Source organism: Sinohyriopsis cumingii, chromosome 14, assembly GCF_028554795.1.
Source record: "Sinohyriopsis cumingii isolate HCF-2022 chromosome 14, ASM2855479v2, whole genome shotgun sequence".
NCBI lineage: Eukaryota > Metazoa > Mollusca > Bivalvia > Unionida > Unionidae > Sinohyriopsis > Sinohyriopsis cumingii.
Window position 1 is genome coordinate 112,641,499 of NC_142974.1, and position 23,063 is coordinate 112,664,561.

The 23,063-nt window shown below is 39.0% G+C and overlaps 1 protein-coding gene across 4 annotated transcripts in view; it reads left to right on the forward strand.

The window, feature by feature from the left end:
- Nucleotides 1-23,063, forward strand: part of LOC149784617 (uncharacterized) — a 99,114-nt gene that overhangs the window by 32,171 nt on the left and 43,880 nt on the right. For all 4 annotated transcript variants that reach the window (XR_016413901.1, XR_016413902.1, XM_089932681.1 and 1 more), the window contains exon 3: nt 14,911-15,681. Coding sequence is in view for 2 of the 4 variants with exons in the window: in XM_089932681.1 (XP_089788807.1) it covers nt 14,911-15,681 (771 nt within the window). In the remaining 2 variants the exon portion in view is untranslated. The remainder of the gene's footprint in view (nt 1-14,910; nt 15,682-23,063) is intronic.

Consider the following 23,063-nt stretch of genomic DNA (forward strand, 5'->3'; position numbering starts at 1 on the left):
GCCAGCATCGAAGATCTCAAATGTATGTACTGAGATGATTCTCCGTCAATATAACTAAAAACAGTCCCTAGTTTTTCCCCGTTTGACAGAAACACATCTTTGCGGTTACAGAACATGTTGTTCGTGGCTGCATCAGCGACAATAAGATCCAATTCAGTCTTGTCCATGATTAATCGACTGTGATGTTGTTTATGATCATACGCTCCACCTTGAGTGAATTTCCCTATTATTCTTCGTCCTAGATCTTTTGCTGTGCTTTCATCATTTCTGAGTTTGCTTTTAAGTACTTCAGGAGCTTTCTTGATGATAGCGTCGATAGAAGTTTCTGGATATTCTCGTGACCAATCTTCGATGACTTCTTCTAACGTAACCGGCGTTGGAGTTGGCAACCAAACTTCGGTTTGACGACAATAACATATAATCGCTTCGCTGACCGTCAGCGACAACAGTATTCGACTGTCAAGCATGTATCGCAATAACACTATCGGTGCCCATCGCTTCTCAACGAAATGTCTGCCAAACCAAACATAACACACAGGATGTAAATCCTTAGCGAATTTAAACGACGACACACAAGCAAATCCGGTCAAGTCAAAATCGGGTAAAACACCGTTGACAGCTACTCTTGTCATGGTATTGCCAGCGTGGCCAAACCGTTTAAAATATTCGCTGCATTCTCCACGCCCAAGGAAACTTCCTGGATAACACGCCGTCATGTCCACGGATATCATACCGCGGTGATCATACTGAGTATTCCACAAACCGCCGTGTCCGTATTCGACACAGCTCTGCTGGATATCAGCAAGAAAACTTTTCGGAGTTGGTCTCCATGAATTTCGTTCCCGGGCTACATGCGCGACAACACCCGGGACAGTAAAACAGTGTGTCAGTAACGTATCAGTGTTGCCAGCATGATATTTTTCTGCGAGTTTTTTCATTTCCTGCTGTAACGCCATTGTTCTGTATATTTCCCCGTTGGGTCTCACAAACTGATCATATTCTCCATCTTCGCTACTTCTGAATAACCACACAGACACTGGATCGGTTTTACTTATCTGATAAATAAAATCAAACATGCTCCCAGAATTGCTTTGCAATTCCGGATAATACTTCACAACACGGTCTTGCGGAAATATCCTAACCGAGTCAGTCCAGGCGTGACTGTTATGATCGATAATAGTTATTGGTGTTCCACGGGAATTGTATTTACACTCATACAATACCTCACCGGTTAACGATGAAACCGTTATAGGAAATTTTAGTAATCGCTCTAGCTCAGCAACATCATTTATTGACGCTCCTTTATCCGCTACTCGTGTCGCCCACGCTGTTATTTTAGTTTGTCTTAGCGGTGTTAGGCCGTTTCCTCGCATTGCATTTTTAAAATGTTCCATTACTCGCTCAGCTACACAATTCAACACCGACACCTTCATCGGTTTGAGTTTATCAACGCGTGGTTTCTTCATCGGATAAATTCCATAAACAACTGCGGTCACAGGATACGCTCTGGCATAATATGGTATATCAATCCCAACAAGTACTCCCGGTTTTGAGTCTTTACTTAACAGAACGGTTTTTCCACGAACGCCTCTGGCATCAAGAACAGGGTCTAGTTTGTCTCTGATAATCCACGTTCCCTCGCCGACTCCAACAATAAATTTTATCTGTACGAAATATCTTCTATCGTCGAGATACCCAATTATGTTACGCGCGATTGTATCGTTCATGGTAGCATCAATGATACGGTCACGAGAAATGCTCGCGTTTCCGAGGATAATTTTATACGAAGACCACGTGTGTGCGGCACCATCACGACGAAACTCTTCTTTGGCATTCTTGATAACACCAATTACCTCTGCTAACTCTCTTCGTCGTGGATCAGCGGTTAACCGGTCAAGATCGAATCTAGAACCTGATATGGGTTTTATTCTGGATAGTCTTTCAAAACCCATTATTATAATTAAGACAAATATTTAAATAGACAAATATATTATATGATGAACCAATGCAAGTGGATCAAACTAAATTCATCAGCGCCGTGTAGCAAACCCTGCAGAGGCGAATACTGTGGACAACATGCTCAACAGGTCCGCGGTGGGAGTCTAGGACCGATACCGTGTATCAGATGCGGCATTGGAGTACGAGGAAAAACGCAATTATGTTCAGCGTGTGGTGGAAAACGCTATCGAGAACTAAAACGGTATTATGATAAAAAAAATCCAGACTGTGATAACGCTCTCAAATGCGAGCGTGATTACATAAATAAGTTTTCAGACAAATTATGAATTAGACAATGATTTGCTTATAGTATAATGAATCAAGAATTCGTCCGACATCCAACTATTCCAAATTATGAGGCAAACCGAGATGGCATAGTGAGAAACTACAGGCTGAGGAAACAAGTTGGTACAGTTGATAATGCTGGTTATTTAAGATTTACTGTTAGGAAAGGGAGGTATTTATGTCATCGTTTCGTCTATGAGGTTTTTAACGGAGAGATCCCTAAAGGCCTTGTCATTGATCATATTAACGGGAACAGACTTGATAACAGTATTGAAAACCTTCAAGCGATCACTCAGAGCAAGAATACCATACGAGGAAGAGTTAAATGTAAAACAGCTATAAGAAGAGCAGTGAAATCTGTGAATGTTGAGACTCGTGAAGAAATAATATTTCAATCAATGAGCGCAGCCGGTAGGTATTTCGGTATTTGTCCACCTTCTGTACAGCATGTCGCAGATGGGATCTACAAAACAGCATTTTCAAAGAAGCTCAAACAGAAGATTTCATTCTGTTATATAACTCTTATCGTTGACACAAACGACGATAACTCCTCCGAGAGTGTGTAACGCTTTGCAGAGTTGTCGTTGCTGGTCAGAGGATTTGCTCCCCCTAAGAAAGCCACCTTGATAAAATATTTTATCGAGTTCATAACATGTAATCATTTATTTACCGTAGAATATATATTTTTTTACAAACAATATCCTCGTTTTACTGAATATATCCGACTGTTTTGCTCTTCTGTGCTTGTTATATGACCGCGCTTAAGAAAACATACAATTAAAATATTTTAAACAAGTCCCGCCCACTGCTAGAGCGAATTTCCAACTCGCAAGTAACAGTTGGGTTATATACGAAATCGCTCCCTAAGACCTTTGGGTCGATCGAAAGTCAGCACGCGCAAGCAAAACCATAAATTTAATCCGCCAATGGCGGGTGTCTTTTGTGCACCATCCAATGGTCGATTCAATGGATGGTTTTGCTCTGCTGCTGACCGTAGAAAATGACCCACCTGTGTATGTTTGTGTCGTCATAGGATAAGGTCTTAGGATAAGTTAGGATAAGATTACATGTTCATTGTGCCTTTACTTGCTGTCATACTCGAATCAGAGGTTAAAGGTTGTCTGTTCTGTACCGTCTCTTAGGATAAGATTACATGTTCATTGTACCTTTGCTTGCTGTGATACTCGAATCAGAGGTAAAGGTTGTCTGTTCTGTACCGTCTCTTAGGATAAGATTACATGTTCATTGTACCTTTGCTTGCTGTGATACTCGAATCAGAGGTAAAGGTTGTTTGTGTTGTCAAATAAATGTTTGCCGGGCCTGCTAGAGAACTCGATCCTAGAAGCCAGGGCTGTCTCGTCTTGTAAATAAATGTGCCTCTGAGTCACTTGGCAGTCAGAGGGGTCCGTCCTTAGGATAAGTTACGTGTTATATGTTTGTCCTTGTCAATTCACTAAACACGTCCTCTTGAGCCTATAGAACGTTATTTGACGATCTAGAGGCTCTTGCAGGGGATAAAGTGTTTCGTGTTACATGTTGTATTGTCATGTCGGAAGCAGTCCTCGTGGGGTTCTAGAACGTTATTTGACGATCTAGGCCCTTGCAGGGGATAAATGTTTCCGACTGTCTCGTTTTGTTTTGGAAAGCTAGCGTTTCTCATGCAAAGTGTTTCTATTAAAAATATAAAAATATATAATAATATGAATCACGAAAATATAAATACCATACTTGTTGAAATTAAAGAATTACAACAGCGAGGTTTTAATATTTTACTAGACACTGAAACAATTATGTCAGATTTTGAATCCTTGAATGAGCTATCACGCTTGGGGAAGAACAATCTCCCTGCTCGTTATAGGTTCATTAAGGGTTTGCAAGATCGTGTTTACAGATCACTTGCCGGGATAACTGAAAATCAGGTATCTGAATTTATTCCACTGTGCCGTGCAGTTGAGAAGATTCGTCTTGGATTGTCACAAGAGTATGAGACTCGAAAATTAATTAGCACCAGGGTGAGACGGTTAAAAGGTTATATAAAGAATCTAGACACGGAAATGCCTTGCATTTCTGACAAAAATACTAGTGTTTCTGACTACGAGGCCGACAAGGAAGTATAAACCGCATAGCGTGTGACTCACAGCACAAAGTGAAAGTAGAACCTGAGAACGCTAGCGCCCCCCCCCCCCGCTTGGAGTGTAAAGCACATTTCCACGGGTAAAAAAAAAAGTGTATTATTTTTTTTGCCCTTGGAAACTCAAAGAGTTTCTCAAGTGAAGGGCGCTTTCAGATTTTCAGGATTTGCTTAAGCGTTTCAACATCAATACAGGAATGAGAATAGTTCATAATCTGTTCTCGTTGACACCAAACTATGATCATATGATTTTGCTGTAGCTCTGTTAATTGTGACGGAGTTAACAAGAAGTCTTCGTCACCATACACGTCAATAACTATTTTAACGGGGAAATACTGTTCTGGGAATGTCTGTATTTGAAATGCGGTTTTTATTGCCTCGTAAAGAATTTGCTTATCATGAATATGAACTCGTGCATGAATGTACTCGGGTTGATACATTATACACAACCGTTTTTTTTTAAATGCGTGCTAGCACTTTCAACGATAACTTATGCTGGTTTTGATAGGGTATTTGCACGATAAAATGACGAAAATGGATCAGTGCAGAAAAAAAAACTATTATAAATATTATGGATCCCTTGACTTAGGACTTCACCAGTAAGTTTATACTAACAGTCTCGTCACGCAGGTCCAACAAATTCCCCCTCTGGTCGGTGAGTTTGAAATTTATCGTTGACAACCACGGGTTATGACACCGTAGATAGACCGGATTGATTGGTTCTGGCACAATCAGAAAACCAGGGGGGTCTCTTGGTGTGAACGTATACAGGATAAACCCCTGTTGTGCCGTCGTAGTATCTGATGCGCTGTAACTGCCATCGATGACGTCACATACAAGATTGACCGCAATAACATCTGTGATATTTACGATCCCGGGTGAGATGTGTCTGCCATCGGATGCTGTACTGTTGTCGTGCTTGAGAATAACAGGTTGTGGTTTTATTCGTTCGTACGCGGCAAGAATATCTTCGAAAGATTGATCGATGAGATCAGAGACTGATTTTCTCAGCTCGGGCACGTTATATCCAGGAAATTTAAAATCTGAAATATCATTCACTTGAATACCATATTTAATTGCAAAATCTGCTCTGGCTATCTGTCTATAATTATCATCGATATAGTCTTTAAGATCCAGTAAAGCCTGAATTATTCTTAGATTTATAGTTTCCATGGCCGATGCGAGTTTGTTTAGTTTTTCTATGGTTGTGATAATATTATCACGCGGACTTGTTAAATCAGAAATATAATCTTGGAAATATACTCGCAGGAGTTGTAGCTGTTGTTTATGTACTAGATTGATCGGAATAAATAATTCAGATTCTATATCATCTAGACGGTAAACACGGAGCTCCTGCCCCCCCCTTAACACGTGGAGCTTCTATACTCCAAGTATCGGGCATTAAAGTACTTTTTCTTGCTAGTAATTGATCTGCAAGGAGTAAATAATAATTGTACTCGAGGTCGTGTAGTGCTTCTTTATAGGTCATAAAATCCGATTTTTCAGGTTTTGGTGGACGAGGTTTAACCTCGGGGGCCTTTGGCCATCCTAATAATGTTCGGATTGAGCTGTTATAAATATCCACGGCGTATCCTGGCGTTGAGATTTCAATGACCGCAGACAGCGTTGGTTCATGAGCTGTTATAGATATTTTGGCTTCCTTGCCGGTGATTCGTTTTATTTGGCGTTGTATCTCATTATTGATTTCTTCGATCTGATAACTCCCAGTGGGAAGTGTAATTGTATTCCAGTCAAGTTCACCCTGTTCGCCGGAGTCGGCTTTGCTTTTCCCGAACACGAATGAATTATTTGGCTGCAGACCACCAAATGATGCCGACCTAACATTGGGCCAGCTGTGATACACACTGAGCTTTGCTAACGCGATTTCACTCACTGGAATTGGAGTTCGAAAATTAATACCGAATTCTGGTGTCGTCGAGGACACTGAGATCATTGTGGTCCTTACCGGTGTTGTGTTTGTGACTATTTGTTGAAGCAGTTCTATTGACATTATTTATTTGTTTAGTTTTCAAATAGTCATTGTACGCATCTGACATTAGTTTGAATTCAGAATCTGATATCGTAGCGTCGCTACTTTGCACGTCTAACGATGATGATATCAGCGATGATAATTTCTGATATGCGGTCGTGGCTGTATTTAATTTTGTCGTGTAATCGTGTAATTTTGTGTTAGCACATGATGATATTTTTTTTGCTATGATGCCGAAAACTCCAGCTGTTGTTGTGGCCGCGGAAACACAGATCGTGGCGGCGACTGCTGCAGTTACCGGAGTGACCGCTGATAGTATTGCTCCGGCAGATGCAACAACGGCAGATACTGAATAAACCATAATATCCAGCACTGTTATGCGGCGCTTGTATTTTTTTACTTTTTGACTAGTTACTTCGATGACAGTTTTTAACTCAGATTGCCACTCACGGACTTGATTGTATCGATATTGTTGAGCATCTGGCGTCGTTGACATTATTCAATTACGCGGTAACCAATTGAGGCGTTGCAGCGACGAATTCCAAACAAAACCAGTAAGATGTTGCTGTTAAACTATCGTCCTCGGCTTCAAGCATAAATGTTTCCTCGGTTCCGCTGTTTAGTATTACAGTGCAAACCCCGGAATACTTATCGGTGGAATGTCTCCAAGGATATGTTGTGAAGATTTCAAATTTAGCGGCTGAAAACACAGACAACCTGTAAACACCGGTGGCTGTTGCTGTATATTTGATAGTGTTATTTTGTCGTGACCATGTTGCGAATCCCGATGATACCGTGAATACGATGTTGGTGATATGCCCCGGAGTAACTCCAGTGGGAACTTTAATCAAACTGGTTTTGTTAACGATATCAGGAATACCCGATACGATATCCTGCTGTGTTTGTTTGATCGTGTTAATGTCGGTCTTTACATCAGCGAGTTTTACATCGACGACTGGAGGAGTCCCAAAGAACTTATCCACGACCTCATCAGTTTTTACGAAGTTTCTTCGAAATCTTGTAAACGCGCCCACGTGAACATCATGCTCTGCACGCAGCGTATTTAGTTTACCGTTGACGATGTCCACGTATTGTTTGTTTGACGCATCCTGGTCGGATTCGGGATTCGCTAACGCGGTTATTTTGTTGCCGCTCATGCTGAGTTCGCCTGTCATCGTGTCACCGGCTTTTTTCACACATTTATCAACACCTTTATCAATACTGTCTTTGATGCTTGCGATTGATATATTCGAGTCCTTGATCCGGCCGCCATCACTAAATGCAACGAAGTTATCCTTGGTAGCTCCAAGAACTCTGCGAATTATATCATTCCACTTAATGTTGCTCGTTCTTAGTTTTCCTTGCCTGTCTTGGAAAATAGCAACTTCATCTGGGTCAACTCCAGCTATATTCAAAAGATTATCGACTTCATCTTTGGTCGCATATTTTGAGAGATCAGCATCTGTGCTTGGTTTACCTCCTCGTGTGAAAGGTCTTCCGTAAATATCCACCATTATTCTTATTGCTGTTTTTCAAATGCTAGCATTTCTCGATGCGGTATATTCATACACTACTTTATGAGGAGGAGTTGCTGGATTTCTTGAGATTGCATCAAGAACATTTAAAACCTCCCTCCCACAAATGGGCGGATCAATTAATGTTTGTGTTGGTAACGTCGACTGCCACACTGGAACATTAGAAAATCTGCTGACATACTTGAGAAACTCAACTGGCGGTGCTAAACCGTACGAATCAAAATAGATAATTCCACGTGGATCGATCGCGTAAGCAACCCAGTGAGTTCCCGGACCATCTTTGTTGTCGAGATTGATAATGCCAGTTTCTGGATTATTCGGTCGTTGCGGTAATTGATCTCGCATAAATACGCCTCTGAAATGTTTTACACGCAATTTTTTAACAGCATCGAGTAAATCAAAATTGCTCAGCGGCGTTAGAATTTTTTTGGATACCATGATGGTGGAGTTCCTGGTAGTCTTAGACCGCGTCCCTTTTTTTTCTTGTATCCTTTTCCCGTTGCCTTTTTTAGTGCCATTCCAGCTGCAGTTCCAACTGCACCGAGTGCTGCGGCTTTTGCTACGGCTGGTGCTGCCGCGGCAATCAACGCCGGTATTGCTGCGAGAAGAGGAAATATTCCACCGGTTTTAGTCATGTCCTTGATAGCTGCAGCAGAGAAATCAAGTCGGACACCGGTTTTTGCTGTTAGTGCCTTATTAAAATGTTTAAGCTGAGTATTAGTCAACGACAATTTGTTTGGACCACCAGTAATCTGATCTCGTTTTAGTGTTATTGATGTCCCGCACGTGCTTGCGTTCTTTGATTGCAATTTCTTCGTTTGACCGGAAGTCAAGGTGACATTAACATGACTGTATGACATTATATCCTAAGTTTGATTTTAATTGCGTTACATATTCTCGATTGGAGCGTCGATGACCCTCATTCGTCCGCCAACACCTTCAAGCAGCATTGCTTTATCGGAGAGTATGACAGCAATCGCTCTGTAACCACCAGCAGGAACACCTACACGAGCTCGGAAATGTAGGTCGACAACAGATTGTTTAACCAGATCAAGATGTTCCAGCGAAAAGTAATAAATCGGATATAAACTCATAAAGTCTCGCTGTGATATTTGCAGGCCAGTGTCTACATTAAGGTCGCGCCCCATAAATGACATCAGACGATGATACGCGCGTGCGACACGATGATGTTCGAAATCTATTAATATATCCTCAGATGGCTCCTGATGCCCATTTATTCTCAACGAAACTTCAGAAACTCCAAGTGTATCAAATACCATTGGATTTCTTTCCTGGCTATCTGTTCTAGCACGGTATTGAAATGCAATGAAAATATGTCGTGGTGCTGATACTCCTTGTTGCGATGATATATGCCATGTAAACAACCCACCATTATCACCCTGAATAACGTCTGTGGTTGTTGTTTTCCAGGATAGCAGTGATTTACCGCCCGTGTCCATGAAAGACAACAGTCGTTGTTCTTCGGTGATTGACGGAGACAACACTGGCATCCACAACCACAGTTTAGTTAGTATTACCTGACCAGGGGCAACAGCAGCATCTCGCCAGATAGCGTCATTATCATCAGGTTTTCGCACAAGTACAACTGTGTGTTTGGCACCGAATATGACCTTGTGGACATCTCTGCAGAATCCAAAGATGTGAGACAATGGAATCACACCTGAGAACTCTTCATCTCCACTTAACATCGATCTACGTGTTGCAAAACCCAAATTAAAATTTTCGTTCATCGATGCAACTGCGTCACCGGCATTATTCATTGTTACATTCCTGTTCTCGGGGCTGTCGGTTATATCCTTTGCAAACATCATTGATGGTCCGGCTGATCTGGTGTAATCATCCGAGTATCTCGCCAACCCGAGAATTGTTGTGGCAACGTCGACGTTATCATGAATTGTTTCAATTTCTTTTCCATCTATCATGTAAATAGCGGATTTAAATAACGCCATGATGCCGTTGTTAACAAATCCAACTCGGTCGCCGATTCCGTAGTTAGTGTTATCATTCTTTAAAAGCCTACCTTCAACTTCGATGAAGGCCTCAGCGGGCAAGAAGTATCTACTTGTATCCTGGACCTGTAGTTCAATTCTTCCGCGTTGGTTAGGATCACGTGCTTCATAAGAATAATATTGAAAATCACGTACAGAATCATCTTTAAGTACTGGTTTGGACATATCAAACGCGTCATTGGATTTTCGTGCAAACATTATTATTATTTGTGATGATCTAATTAAAATGTTATCGTCACCGGAAACCACTACCAGCTATCAAATTAGCAGTTACACTATCTTGCAACGCTTTGGAGGTAATTCCTGCTGTTGCGATCTCAGCTAATTTCTGATTTACGGCCTTATTTACTACGCTACTAACATTTGCCGGCATAGCTTCAGTGGATGGTAGTTTTACTGGCACCAACCTCTCGACTGGGTTTTTTTTTCGTATCAGCTGTGCTAGTCGATCCTTGATTGATTGAAATGCTTTCCCGGCAAGACTACCAACAGTGCCAATGGCTTTATCCTTGACAACATCAGCGGCTTTCATCGCGAATTGTTTTGCTAACGGTCCAGCTTTCGGAGCGATTCTTGTGACTAAATCCCTAACAACATCACCGACTCCATCTCCGTAAACAACCTCGTATACTGGTAATCGTGAGTTTACTACTCTGACACTTCTTGGTCTGCGAAAAGAATCGTGTAGTATCATTTTATTTAATTATTGTTTATCTAACTGAATTTGCTAGCAAATTTAATTATTAGTCGCTGTGGTAACCGTTTGCGAGTTCATCAATGAGCCCCCGGTAGATGCTGATATCCATGATGCCACGCTGAAATAGTCTCTGACAGATATCTGCGGCTTCATTTATAATTTCCGGAGAATTGTTTCCGGCACGTCTTCCTCCGATGAGAACTTCCAACCGTGATACATCATCGATGATATTATTAGGGCAGGCAATAAAACCGGATCCTAAACCCTCCCCTGTTGATGGTACAATTCTTGGGGATAAAATGTCTTGAGGCAAACTTTCAGAAGATGTTGTTAAGCTAATTATCGGCGACCTAGTTTGTTTGAATTTTTGGCCCCGCGGACTTCCTTCAGATGCAGCCTCGTATTCACTTAACGGAGTTAGGTCAGGATCTATTGCTCTTCGCCGTGAAGGATATTGTTGTCGTTCTGTGTGTTGCAACGGTGATTTTTCTTCTTGAGGTTGCGATGGTGGAATTTCAAGTTTACGTATAGCATCTACAAGTCTATCGTATTTTGTATCGTCCCTGCTGATTTGTTTTTTATTTTCACGTATACGATACGAATATTTGATAAAATTATCATCTGTCATAGAACCGTGTTCTGGGTTTAAAGACACATCTCTTCTAATCAATCCTAACAGTATTGTCTCAGGTAATTTCTCTTCTGGTACATTTTTAAGAAGTTCAATATAATCCGGCGTAAATCTTTTGGCGGGGTCAGTAATTCTCCCTGTTACTCGCTTACCAGCAGGTACTGACACAACAACTTCATCGGGTGGAGGCGGGGGTTTAAGTCCAGCTGAAATATCCTGTAAAATTTTCCTTTGCTCTATTAAAGCCTCTTTGGTAACAGCTGCGGATTTTTCAGTAGCTTTGGTCACGGGTTTAAATAATTCCTCCGTAGTTTCTGCAAAGCCTTCCCGTGCTTGCTGTCTTAGTTGTAATTTTTGTCTGACACTATCACGGACAGGAAGAAATTTCTGAATTGCTTCGAGACGTTCTCGAGCTAATCTAGTCGTATGTGCTTCTCCAATATTTGCCATTATTTATTTGTCAATGATTTAATTCCGCTAACATAAAAATGTTTTTCCTTGGAAACTCATTTCCCAGAGCAGCAGAGGGGATGGACCCGACCCATGGATTTTTCAATAACGACCCCGCCACGGAAACTGTTTCAGATTTATTGAAGTAACCCAAGTTGTCAGTGCAAACTCAACGAGTTTGTCCCTGGAAACTTTTCGAGTTTTCGGGGGACATTTTTTTTTGTCCTGTATTCTGAATAGAAGGGTTTATTTCGTCGAAATAAGCCCTCTATCGAGGAATAGTTTCCTGGAGGGGTTTATTGTGCAAAAAGTTTCGGTCTGTACAGCCCCTCTGCTGCTTAATGTCAAAGGTATGCAGAAAGCTGATAAGTTTGCTTTCTTAAAATGCAACTGGGCATGAGTGTGTTTGAACACGTGTAGCTGGAAGACATGGTAGAATGTGAATTTAATTCACAGGACAGAACAGTTTAGGTGGGTGGTGGTAATCGGTGATAAAATGCTGCCCATTCGGATATCGTGATCAAAATGTATAAATATGCGCGTACAAATAAATAATAATACTTTAATTGCTTTCATTCGGACTAGACTGACTAGCTTCTCACGTAAAATTGTCTCTGGAATAGAAACCGAACGAATTAACAGTACAGTATGGTTAAGTGTTGTAAAGGGGCACCATTTAGCCGCGCCTTGAGCTCGTTTATTTATCAGAAACATTGCACCTGGTATTAAGATATTGCCATCAGCCTAGTCACTACATGCAAATACATCCAAAGCAAAGTATTAGTATATGCGAAATTAACCCTGTCTACGCAGTAAGCAAATTCGAAATGGGCGGAAAATGAAACCACGTTCACATAAACTGCTGATCACTTTATACTCAAGGTGAAACGAGAGCATTCTATACATTAGGGTAACATAGGGTAACAATGCGGAGGTTTCATCATTCATAATTTGTATGAGAAAAAAGATGGGCAAGTTGAATTTAATTGTGTTAAAACTGTATCATCAAACCTGCACTTGAAAAGTACCAGTTACAACCATATTGTTCTGGTACTCTTCCTTATGTATGCAAGTTACAGAATAGTGAAGCCATAAACAAAAACAGTCTGCGTCATTTTTTTTTAAATATCGTCGGTAGCTACAGATACTGGTCTCCTACTGTACTTGCACATACAATGGGCGGTAGCTGAATACATGGGAGCCAGACTACGCCTACATGTAGTCGGATTATGGTTATTAATCTAATACAATAAATGGGCCGGAGGTTTCAATGAACTTGGTAGTGTATTAATGCACCAAGCGCGAGCTGTCTGGAATGTGTAGCCAGATTTTGTAGCAGACGACAGACAGGAGTGGAGAATGCAGATGTTTAAAAGCAAAGATGGCTTTTCTTTGAAGTAGGCAGGGTAATACATACTTGTAATGTTGATCATAATTGGCAAATATTGCAGGAAGATATAGTTCATCACTTTAACGTTTATTTTTTTAAATATTGTTTTAAGTGATATGAGTACTGATAGGGCTACTTGTTGCCGTCAGTAAAAAAAAGAAAAATATGGGCAACATCCACTCCAATTGTACTAATTTTTAGGAAGCGAGTGGGTATTTTCAATAACTTATTTTTACTGACATAGACGAGTGCCTGTACTGAGCGATGGGTGTTTCTCTCTGGTTTGTATCGCCACTGTAATGTGTGTTTTATTTCGTCTAAATATATGGACGTTAACTGCTTTATATTTCAAAGGAAAAGTTTACCTTTTTTCTCTTTCTTCGTAGAATTAATTCTTCATTCGCCAGGCAGTCTATCCTCTACGTAATTTTTCACTGGCTTTTAAAATAGAAAATATAATTTAAATTTTCTTTAATTCTTTGTGCATGATTTGATAATTTTACGCATATTCTTCCATTTGCTTGCACCCCCTACCGATTTTAAAAACGAAAAGCATCAACGATATACAAAATAAAATAATAAAAATGTCATTTCGTTCACCAATTTTAGTAGTTTCATTCATCACTTTTTATATCCTTGATGACGTATGTTTTCATAAATCTGTATGGCGCTGCACAAACGGGAAAGGATGCGAATACTTTAACAACAATCAACAGCTTGAATTCTGTGTATGTTAAACGTCTATATCCACGTGTTCCCGTTTGGGCTGAAAACCTGAAGTTTGAGCCCGGTTTGAGTAGGACCTTGATCCTGTGGATACTTACTGCCTTAGTGGCAAATATTAGTTGTGTATGTGCATTTGTCTTTTCACACCCAACAAATGTCAGTTCTACATAGTTATAAGGTGATGAACTTATATAATTTCCAAGCAATGATCCAGGGCCAAATCTATTGGGATAAGGACTACTTCGGTTGCATATATTAATTTGTCTCTATATGCATAGTAGCCGTGTATATATGTTATATCATGGGGTCTAAATAGTTTCCAACTTATGATGCAGGGAAAACAAAGTCCATTAGAATAGGAGTGGGATAAATATTTTTGAGGGTGAGGATAGACCATTGGCTATCACCTCATGTAGTTTGTATTGATACTTGGCCACATGTCACGTATTGTAATTATCAGGAGGTACTTGAAATTTATGTAAAATCACAGCTACCCCTTACAGTCCTTCTTTATTCTGAGTAATGTTTATCATTTTAGACTCAAACGTATTGTCTATCATTCGTTTTACATATCATAGCTAAATTTCTATATCTGTAACTCGGTAAATATTCAGGTCATCGTTATTCAGTTTAGCAAAAAATACCAATTTTTTTTAAATACTTCGTGTGACATGAATTAGGTATTTTGTGCAAGGACTATAATAATAATAATAATAATAATAATACCACTATTACGACAAATACTTGTTGCTAAATTTACGACACTAGTCCGTTGTTTTAGGTCAGAAATAGAAATTATGTATTTTGTGGAACGAATAATAATAATAATAATAATAATACGATAATGATGGTGGTGTCTAAAATTACGACTGTAAAGTATTATTTTAGGTCAGAAATATATATATATAGAGAGAGAGAGAGAGAGAGAGAGAGAGAGAGAGAGAGAGATGTGCACAAGTTTATTTTGCATTGTTTAGTAAAAGTATATATGTCTGTATTTTGTTTATTCCGTATCCTGATGTAAGTCATTTTTTTTTTCATCCACAGCCGACCGTAGTCCCAACCACAATGGCGTTGTGGTGACAGAAGACTCGTTGCTGGTCATAGAATGGAATGCGAGGAATCTCCAGCTTCACAGTTGTCTTGACGGAAAACTTCTGTCTACACACGAACTGGAGTTTCGTCCCACGGATATCTGTCTTATTAGCAAGACGGAAGTTGCTGTGTGTCTGGAAGACAGTGAGATTGTAATCCTGTCATTGAAATCTGTAGATGACGTAACACTGGTCAAAACATTAGATGTAAGGACAGGATTTTTTGAATGTTATTCAGTGGCAAAATGGAATTCAGACAAACTCGTTGTCAGCGGATGTAATTACGACATGTTGTGTTGGGGCTTTGTATCGATTACAGATGGACGTCTTGACTCAATTCAAAACATCTGTAAAGGGTATGATACTCACTTGGCCATAAAGGGCAATACAGTCTACATCTCGTGTCAGACTTATGACTCCACTACTACTAATGGTGTTTATGCATATGATATTTTTAATCCACACACACACAAGTTTCTGTATCAACACCAGGAATTAGTAAGACCGGGGTCGATAATGGCTGACAGGGATTATGTGTACGTTTGTGACGAGGAATCTAACAGAATTCATCAGCTGACAGACCGCGGTCAACTAGTGACCATGCACACAGTGTCATCAGATCCCTATGGAATATTCTATGATGACCAGCATGGAGTTCTTTACACCACAACCTATGGAAGTAATGTGATTACTGTCTACAGACTGGAGTATTTCCATAAATCAGGTAATTCCATTTTATTTATTTACAATTTTTGATTCACGTTTGGATAATAAATGTAAGTTATACATATTACATTTAGAACCTAATTATAAAGACAAACACGTTAAAAAATGTGCAAAAATGAAATTAAAGTGTAATAAATATATATTTTGTTTTATCCAGAGTGTAAACTTGAAGGGACGTTCGTTGAGCATAATCATTTTTATTGATTTTGACTGCAAATATAATAATATTTGTTGTCTTAAAATGTAATCCCAATATAATTGTACCAAACTCATTTCATTCATGATTGTTATCTGCACTTTTGTTCTTACTATAAAATTTAATATAAACATAATAATTCTCTAGGGACTGTCGCAATGGCGGCTGGCAGGTTAGCGTTCATCATTACCAGTGCGGGGCAATACACATTTTATGTTTGTCCTGTAGGGGGCGCTTTCATTTAGACGTCATTTGCACGCGACGGTTAATCCGGATTACATCGGAAAGCACTCTTGGCCTGGTTACAGCGTCTTAAATTCCCAAGTTTCTCATGTTCTTGCAGGTTGCATAATCTCGCGGTATTGGATATTTCCGTTATATAAAAACACTTGCACCATATGCCATTCGATTGTAACAAATTATTTTAATAATGTTTTGTTTTTGTGAAAATAAATAAGAAACTTATTGATAAATAGAAGACGTATCAGATATCTACTTTTCCTCAAACAAATATTTATAGAAATCTCCATCTTTTCATGCCGAAGCCGAATATGAATGGCGCATTCATATTTCGGATGATCTTGGAATAATAAAACGAACCCCTTCCTTTTGATGTCCGATTGCTCAGTGTTATTTGGCTTGGACACTTGACAGATTGGTTTTGCTTCAGATGTGCATCTGTTGAAAGACTGATCGCGCTTGGTTATTTCCACTTCCTCTTGGAAATTCCATAATTTTAAAAGTAAAAACCAAACAAAACAAAACAATACAAAAACATGCTGACAGTTTGTATTCTTTATAGAATTGTTTTATATTTTATAATTTATTTAATACAGTATACGTGTTTATATGTTGGTATTCCCTACTCTGGCAAGATTCACCTGCCAATTTTAAAAGTGTTTAAGTTAGTGCACTTTGAATTAATTTAAGCCTATTTTTTGGAGCAAATGAGTCGGTCATTTTGTTCAGCTGTTGCTTTATATGATGCATGATTTCCATAATTATAACATGTAAATATAGTCACATGTAAATATAGTCACAGTACATGAATGCATGCCAACATTCTCTACATTATGCATGTTGCAAATGCAAGCAAGGTCACGCATACCAGTTACTTCTTTCAGAAACACTTACTAATTGTAGAGCAGACTCTTACTGGTGCTGCCAGGTTTACTTTTATAAATATATCTCAGTTTTAATCAGATTGTAGATTTAAATGTTTGGATTAATTTTTTTTTTATGTTGACCAGATTGAACACCAATAAACTGTGGTGAGCTTTTATGACAATGGATTTGTGAATCCTGCACAAGTCAACAATGTATTAACATTAATAATTTTGATGTACATTGAAATTACACTCTCTGATCAGTGTTTCCCATTACCCTCATTTGCGCTTCAGAGACCCCCACATTTTTAATTTAACCCCCATTTTTAGGTACCAAAATTATTTTTTTAAACTCAGTCTGACCCACAGTTTTGACACCAAGGTGACTTTTGACTCTCAGTCTTGCGCCCCTAGGGTATACTGTTTGATGTTTCGGGCATGGCGAGGGATTACCGCCATAATTCTGTGTATGAATTTGTAATCTTCCTTGATGCATTATTGTAAATGGCTGCTTGCAAGTGCTACTTTCATAATTCTATCAATGTGCATTGTATTTTCATTGAGGCAAATTGTACGTGGCAGTTTGCAAGTGCTACTTTCCTTCTTTATTATTGTCAATGGCTGATTGCAATTGCTACATTCATAATTCTAGTCATTAATTGTCTATTCTTCATTGGTGCAGTCTGTAAATGACTGCTTGAAAGTGCCTAGATCTACTTTCCTTCTGCGTCCTTGTATCTTAGAATTTGCCAACTATTGAATTGATTATATAGTTTGTCGTATGGCAAATGCTGTGTCAGTTATTACAAGTTTTAACATTCTATTTATAAACTTGCTATATCAAAAGTTTCATAAATTGCACCTTCTGAAATCATGACTATAATGTATCATCAAGCACGTTACAAGTTAGAATCAAGGACGTTAGCATAAAATAATGCCTCATTATGACAACAGATGGCGCTGTGACACATCAATTTCTTAACATACGATTACTCCCCTGACCCTAGCAACAAGAGGTTATACCACTTTACGGCATGTTTGGGCGTCTTATTTAAAATATCATTCGAATTAAACTACAGCAGCTGATGTCTCAGACTATTAACATTCGGAAGAGAGGTGGCCTGCAAGTAGCACAAAACAAATTAAATGTATCAAATTGTATACAATTAGAAGTTTTTAAACAACTTTATATTTCCGCTGACCCTACCCAGCCACATTTTATTTGAACATTTTGTCTGTTTAATTTACCGCTGCCGCACGGTGGCACAATAGGGTAGCCACTTACAAGCAAGGTTTAAGGCCCTAATTTGTTTATATGTTCTCATTCACACTGTTATCAGTTTAGAGCATATTTATTATTTTAGAGTGCAGTGCAAATTCAGATTTTTGTAGCAGTAAAGACCTCATAAGGTTTGAGCAAAGTACAGATAATTGCACCTCGAGGCCATACTTTCATTTCTTCTTTATTCACGAGAGAGAGACAGAGAGACAGAGTGAGTGTGTACATTACAGAGATGAGGATTCTGTTTATTCTCTCAACCCTATGTAATTAAACTTTACTTTTAATCTGCAGTTTACAGTGGCAGTTATATATATATATATATATATATATATATATATATATATATATATATAAAACTTGTCTTGAGAGACCACCCGTCTTGAGAGACCAGGTTCTCCATGTACAGATTTAGAGATTATATAGTGTTATAACCTGTTATGAGAGACCACATCATGAGAGACCATTATGTTTTGGCAGAAAGGGTGGTCTTTCAAGACAGGTCCCACTGTATTCTACAGAATGGAATACTCACACCAAACAGGTAATTTCATTTTATTTTACATCTTTGACGTCACACGACAACAAAAACTCAATAGATTATTTATTTATTTACATGTCTCAATGATTTAGATTCACCTTTGGAAATAATATGCGTTGTAATTGTTTTCATTAAAACTTTACTATCAAGACAAAAATGTTTTAAAGCTGTCTAATAAAATCAAATACATAAATAAAATAAAATAAAAGTGGAAGAAATCATTTTCATTTCAATGTCGTAGTTATCGTCGTGTATTGGTCTTACAATTTTTTGTTGTTATTTTAAGATTTCATACTGATGTATTTTAAAATTTCACAATAATGTAACTGTACCCAAGTCCATCCATTAATGATTGTTAAGTAATTTACGTCTTAGTTGTTATCAGAAAAATTTGACACGAAATTTATCATATGCTATGGACTTCGACAATGGCGGCTGGTTACAAACCTCGGGTTAGTGTAGCGTGATACGCTTTTCCTAGTTGGCGGGGCTTTCATAGTGACATCATAGCACGCGACATTCCTCATTCCGGTTTACACTAGATCACACCACTTCGATTCGTAGCGTCCAAAGCTGTCGGGTAAATTTTGATACTGACTTTATAGGCCTATTATCTTGGTTGTCACCGTTTTGAAATTTCAGCATTATTTTGCATTTCTTTGAGATGTATTATAATAATTTTACAAGGAATTTTATCGACCAGCACATAAAACAAATTGTGCGACCACCGTATTAAGAAATATGTAATCGAATTAAAAAAAAGTTGCAAACGATTATCATAATAAGCTAAACTTTGGAGACACATACAAAGATTTGGGTATTGATTGATTGATTGATTGGATTTACTTCGCGTGCGGCCAGAAGGACGTGTGCAACGGGTTTATACCAGCACAGCGGGATGTTAAATGTTCCTGGGGGAAGGAATTAGTGCCACATCCCCCAGGCGTTTATGTGCTCAAGGAACACTGCTAATTTAGCCGTCAGGTCATAGGACTATATGTTTCTAACGACCTGAATTAAGGGATTTCATGAGTGGGAATGGGCCCAACACACACTCATGTTGACAATGATTGATTTCAGTCCGTATTTTCTGTACTAGGTGTCGACCCAAGCAGTATGTAACGCCCGTTGCGATTGGTCGCAACGATGACATCACATCGGGACACCTAGCTTTAGGCGGGTGGAAATTGTTCCACATCTCTTCCGTTATAAGATGTCCAAGAGAGTCAAGTCAGCAAGGAACTCGGCAAGCCAGCCATGGATGTTGTGCACTCACAAGAACGTCAGTCCGTACTTAGTCAAATTTAGTCTAGTTGTATTAACGGGCAATAAAAAAATGCCAATAATGTTTTAGCCACCTGTGCAATTGGGTCAAATCAAAACAAGTTGTAAAGTTTTCGTACATCCGAACAATCGTAAAAATTCTAGTACATAGTGTACGTTGTAGACGCTCTACAAATGTTTAATAACTAATATGTCTGAGCGACATAAAAAAGTTTGGTCTCTGTTAGGTCATAAAAGGTTTGAATCTTGAACCGGTGGATTGACGGATCAAGTTAGTGTACATGATAGTTATATCGAAATGGGATACCAAGCCAAAATGGTTCCCTGGATAAAAGGCAGTATTGGTAGCCCTTAGAAGGGCTTTTTTTTAGCAGAAGTTCCCCGTTTTTCTTCTGCTTCTTTACATTTCTCCACAGTCCTTTTTCCTCTCAGGTAATTTCGGGTAAATGGTAGCTGTGTAGTGTAAAATTGTAGTTACTGCTGGACTGGGTAGTTCTCGTAGGCCTTATGATAGAATTGTGTAAGGATTCTGACACAATAGCGCCACTCACTATTCATTTAGTTTTGCTTTTATTTAGGTGTTTCATGAGCATGTTGCACGCTTCTGTCCGATTGAGGCAACGGAGGTAGTGACCAGGAAGGCAGGCGATTATCTGCAGGCAGGAGTTTGCTCATTCCAGGGTACTGGTCTAAATGGATGTACTCGCATGAATTTTGAGCTTTGGTTCTTGTGTGTGAAATTGTTCTAAAGATGAGCTAGATTACATTGGATGGAAAACTCTGTGATGCTTTAGTGTTAGTATGGTCTGTATCACAGAATTAGGCCACGGTATTAATTTGGCTGTCTTCAATGTTAGGGCTAGGAAAAGAGCAGGGAAGATTTAAAAAAAAATATTTTTGTTTATTTTTTAAGGATATATTTTGTGGGATTTAAGAACATGGGAAGCTTTGCTGAGTACTGATGTCCCTAGGGATGTTTAAAAAGCCCTCGTCTGCCTATGTATATTTATCTGGTTTTAGAGAGTATTTGGGTGGGTTATGTTTGTTTTACAGATTGTTAATTTTTAAGCTAGAGGGACACCCTTGCTGAATACACAGGTCCCCCAGGACCTGTCAAAGGTACCCATCTGCATATGGAAATTTATTTTTAAGTGTGATTGGGTTGTTTATTTTATGATTTTAGGGTGGTTTATATATTTTCTTTCAGCTTGGATGTGTCTAGGAATTTAAGTACGTTTTGGTAGGTCATTTTTATGTTGGGGTTGTTATTTTGAAGGAAATCTGGGTAAGTGGTAGGGGATCCAATTTTGTTTTTAGCTTTTTAAAATTCCATTCTAGCTTCCTGATATTTTGAGCAGCTATTGAATATATGTGGCAGGTCTTAAATGGTTTTGTAGTGATGGCAATTGATATTAACAGGCTTGGGTCCTAGATATTTGCCAAAACTTCCTGCTAATTTCGTTTTTCCAGTTACGATGCAATTGATAATTTTTTGGTCCAGGCTGTTCACTTGGGGTGGTTTGATGAACGTATTAGTTTCTTGTTCAACCCTTTCCCTCATGCAAGCGTCTTTGGATGCCTCTACATCATTCGCATGGAAGCGCATTTTGACGCCTCTACTCCAGTTGCATGAGAGCGCTTTATGACGTTGGCTGTAAACATCAGCCATTTTAAGCCGGTTTCGTAGCGCCAACTTCGGGTAAACCCCTATTAGATACTATATTCATTTCTGCGAATGACATTTACGTCAGATTCCGTGGTCACTGTTTATGCACTGGTCGATATCTGCTATTTAAAGTAACTTTGTGGTAATCTCCACTCTTCAAAATGGCGGTCGCGGATTTCAATCAGTACTTATGAAGTTTTCACGATTAGAATCACAACTATGAAAGATGCAATAACTTTGGTAAAGGCTCTGATATTGATGTAGGTAGCAATTAGTTTTTATAAATTATCAAATTCAGATGACTTAGAGATGTAGTAGGCGCAGACGAAAAACTTGTAAATTTCGAGTAAGAGAAATGGCAGCTACGGTTGGTCACAAGGCACATAAAAAAATAATTACATAGCTATAACAATCGGACTTTTCTCCTAAATGTCTCCACATATAATAGATGTGCACCAAAAATGTAAAATGGTTAAAATTGCCGTTAAACATAACATACACTACATTGTTTAACAGTTCACAGGCAGGCGTATGCGTATGGAGTCGAATAGGTAACATGTGTTCTATTTATAGCGCACTGCCCTTTCTAACCATGTTCAATGAGGTAAAGGGATAACGGAGCAGAGTATCCTGCCTTTGGTAGTTTAGTTCCAGTGCTCCTGCCATTTCTGGTTAATATAGTTTCTTGTCATGCTATATCTGAGTGGGACAGGGTTAGGGTTCCCTAACATGGTTTTTGCGACTTTGTTGGCTAGCTCATTACCAGGGATTCCTATATGCGAGAGTATCCACGTGAATTCAACTATCTGATCCGCTGTGGATAATTCGATAATTTAGCGAACTGGGAAATGTTAACCCGTTTCGTCGCTAGGTTGTAGGTCAAGGTCGTTAATCATGATGTTAAATAGCATAAGACTGAGTACACTCCCTTGTGGGGTACCGTTTTCAAGGGGATATTCTTTTGAGGTGGTGTTTCCTGATCTGGTGATTATTCTGCGATCTGTTAGGAAGTTCTCGATCCAGTTAAACATGCGTCCAGTAATTCCGAAGTGGTTGAGTTTTGCAATCAATCCTTTGGTCCAGACAAGATCAAACGCTTTTTCAAGGTCAAGGATGACTGCTATAAGTTGTCTCTCTGATTTTCTTTTGGAGTTGAAAGCAAGTTTGATATCCGCTTCTAGTCTTAAAAGTTGATCTGTGGTAGAGCGCCTGTTACGGAAGCCACATTGGTTTTCTGATAGGAGTTTGTTACTTTCTAGGTGGTGTTTTAATTTGTTGGCTAGGGTTGTTTCTATCATTTTACATATG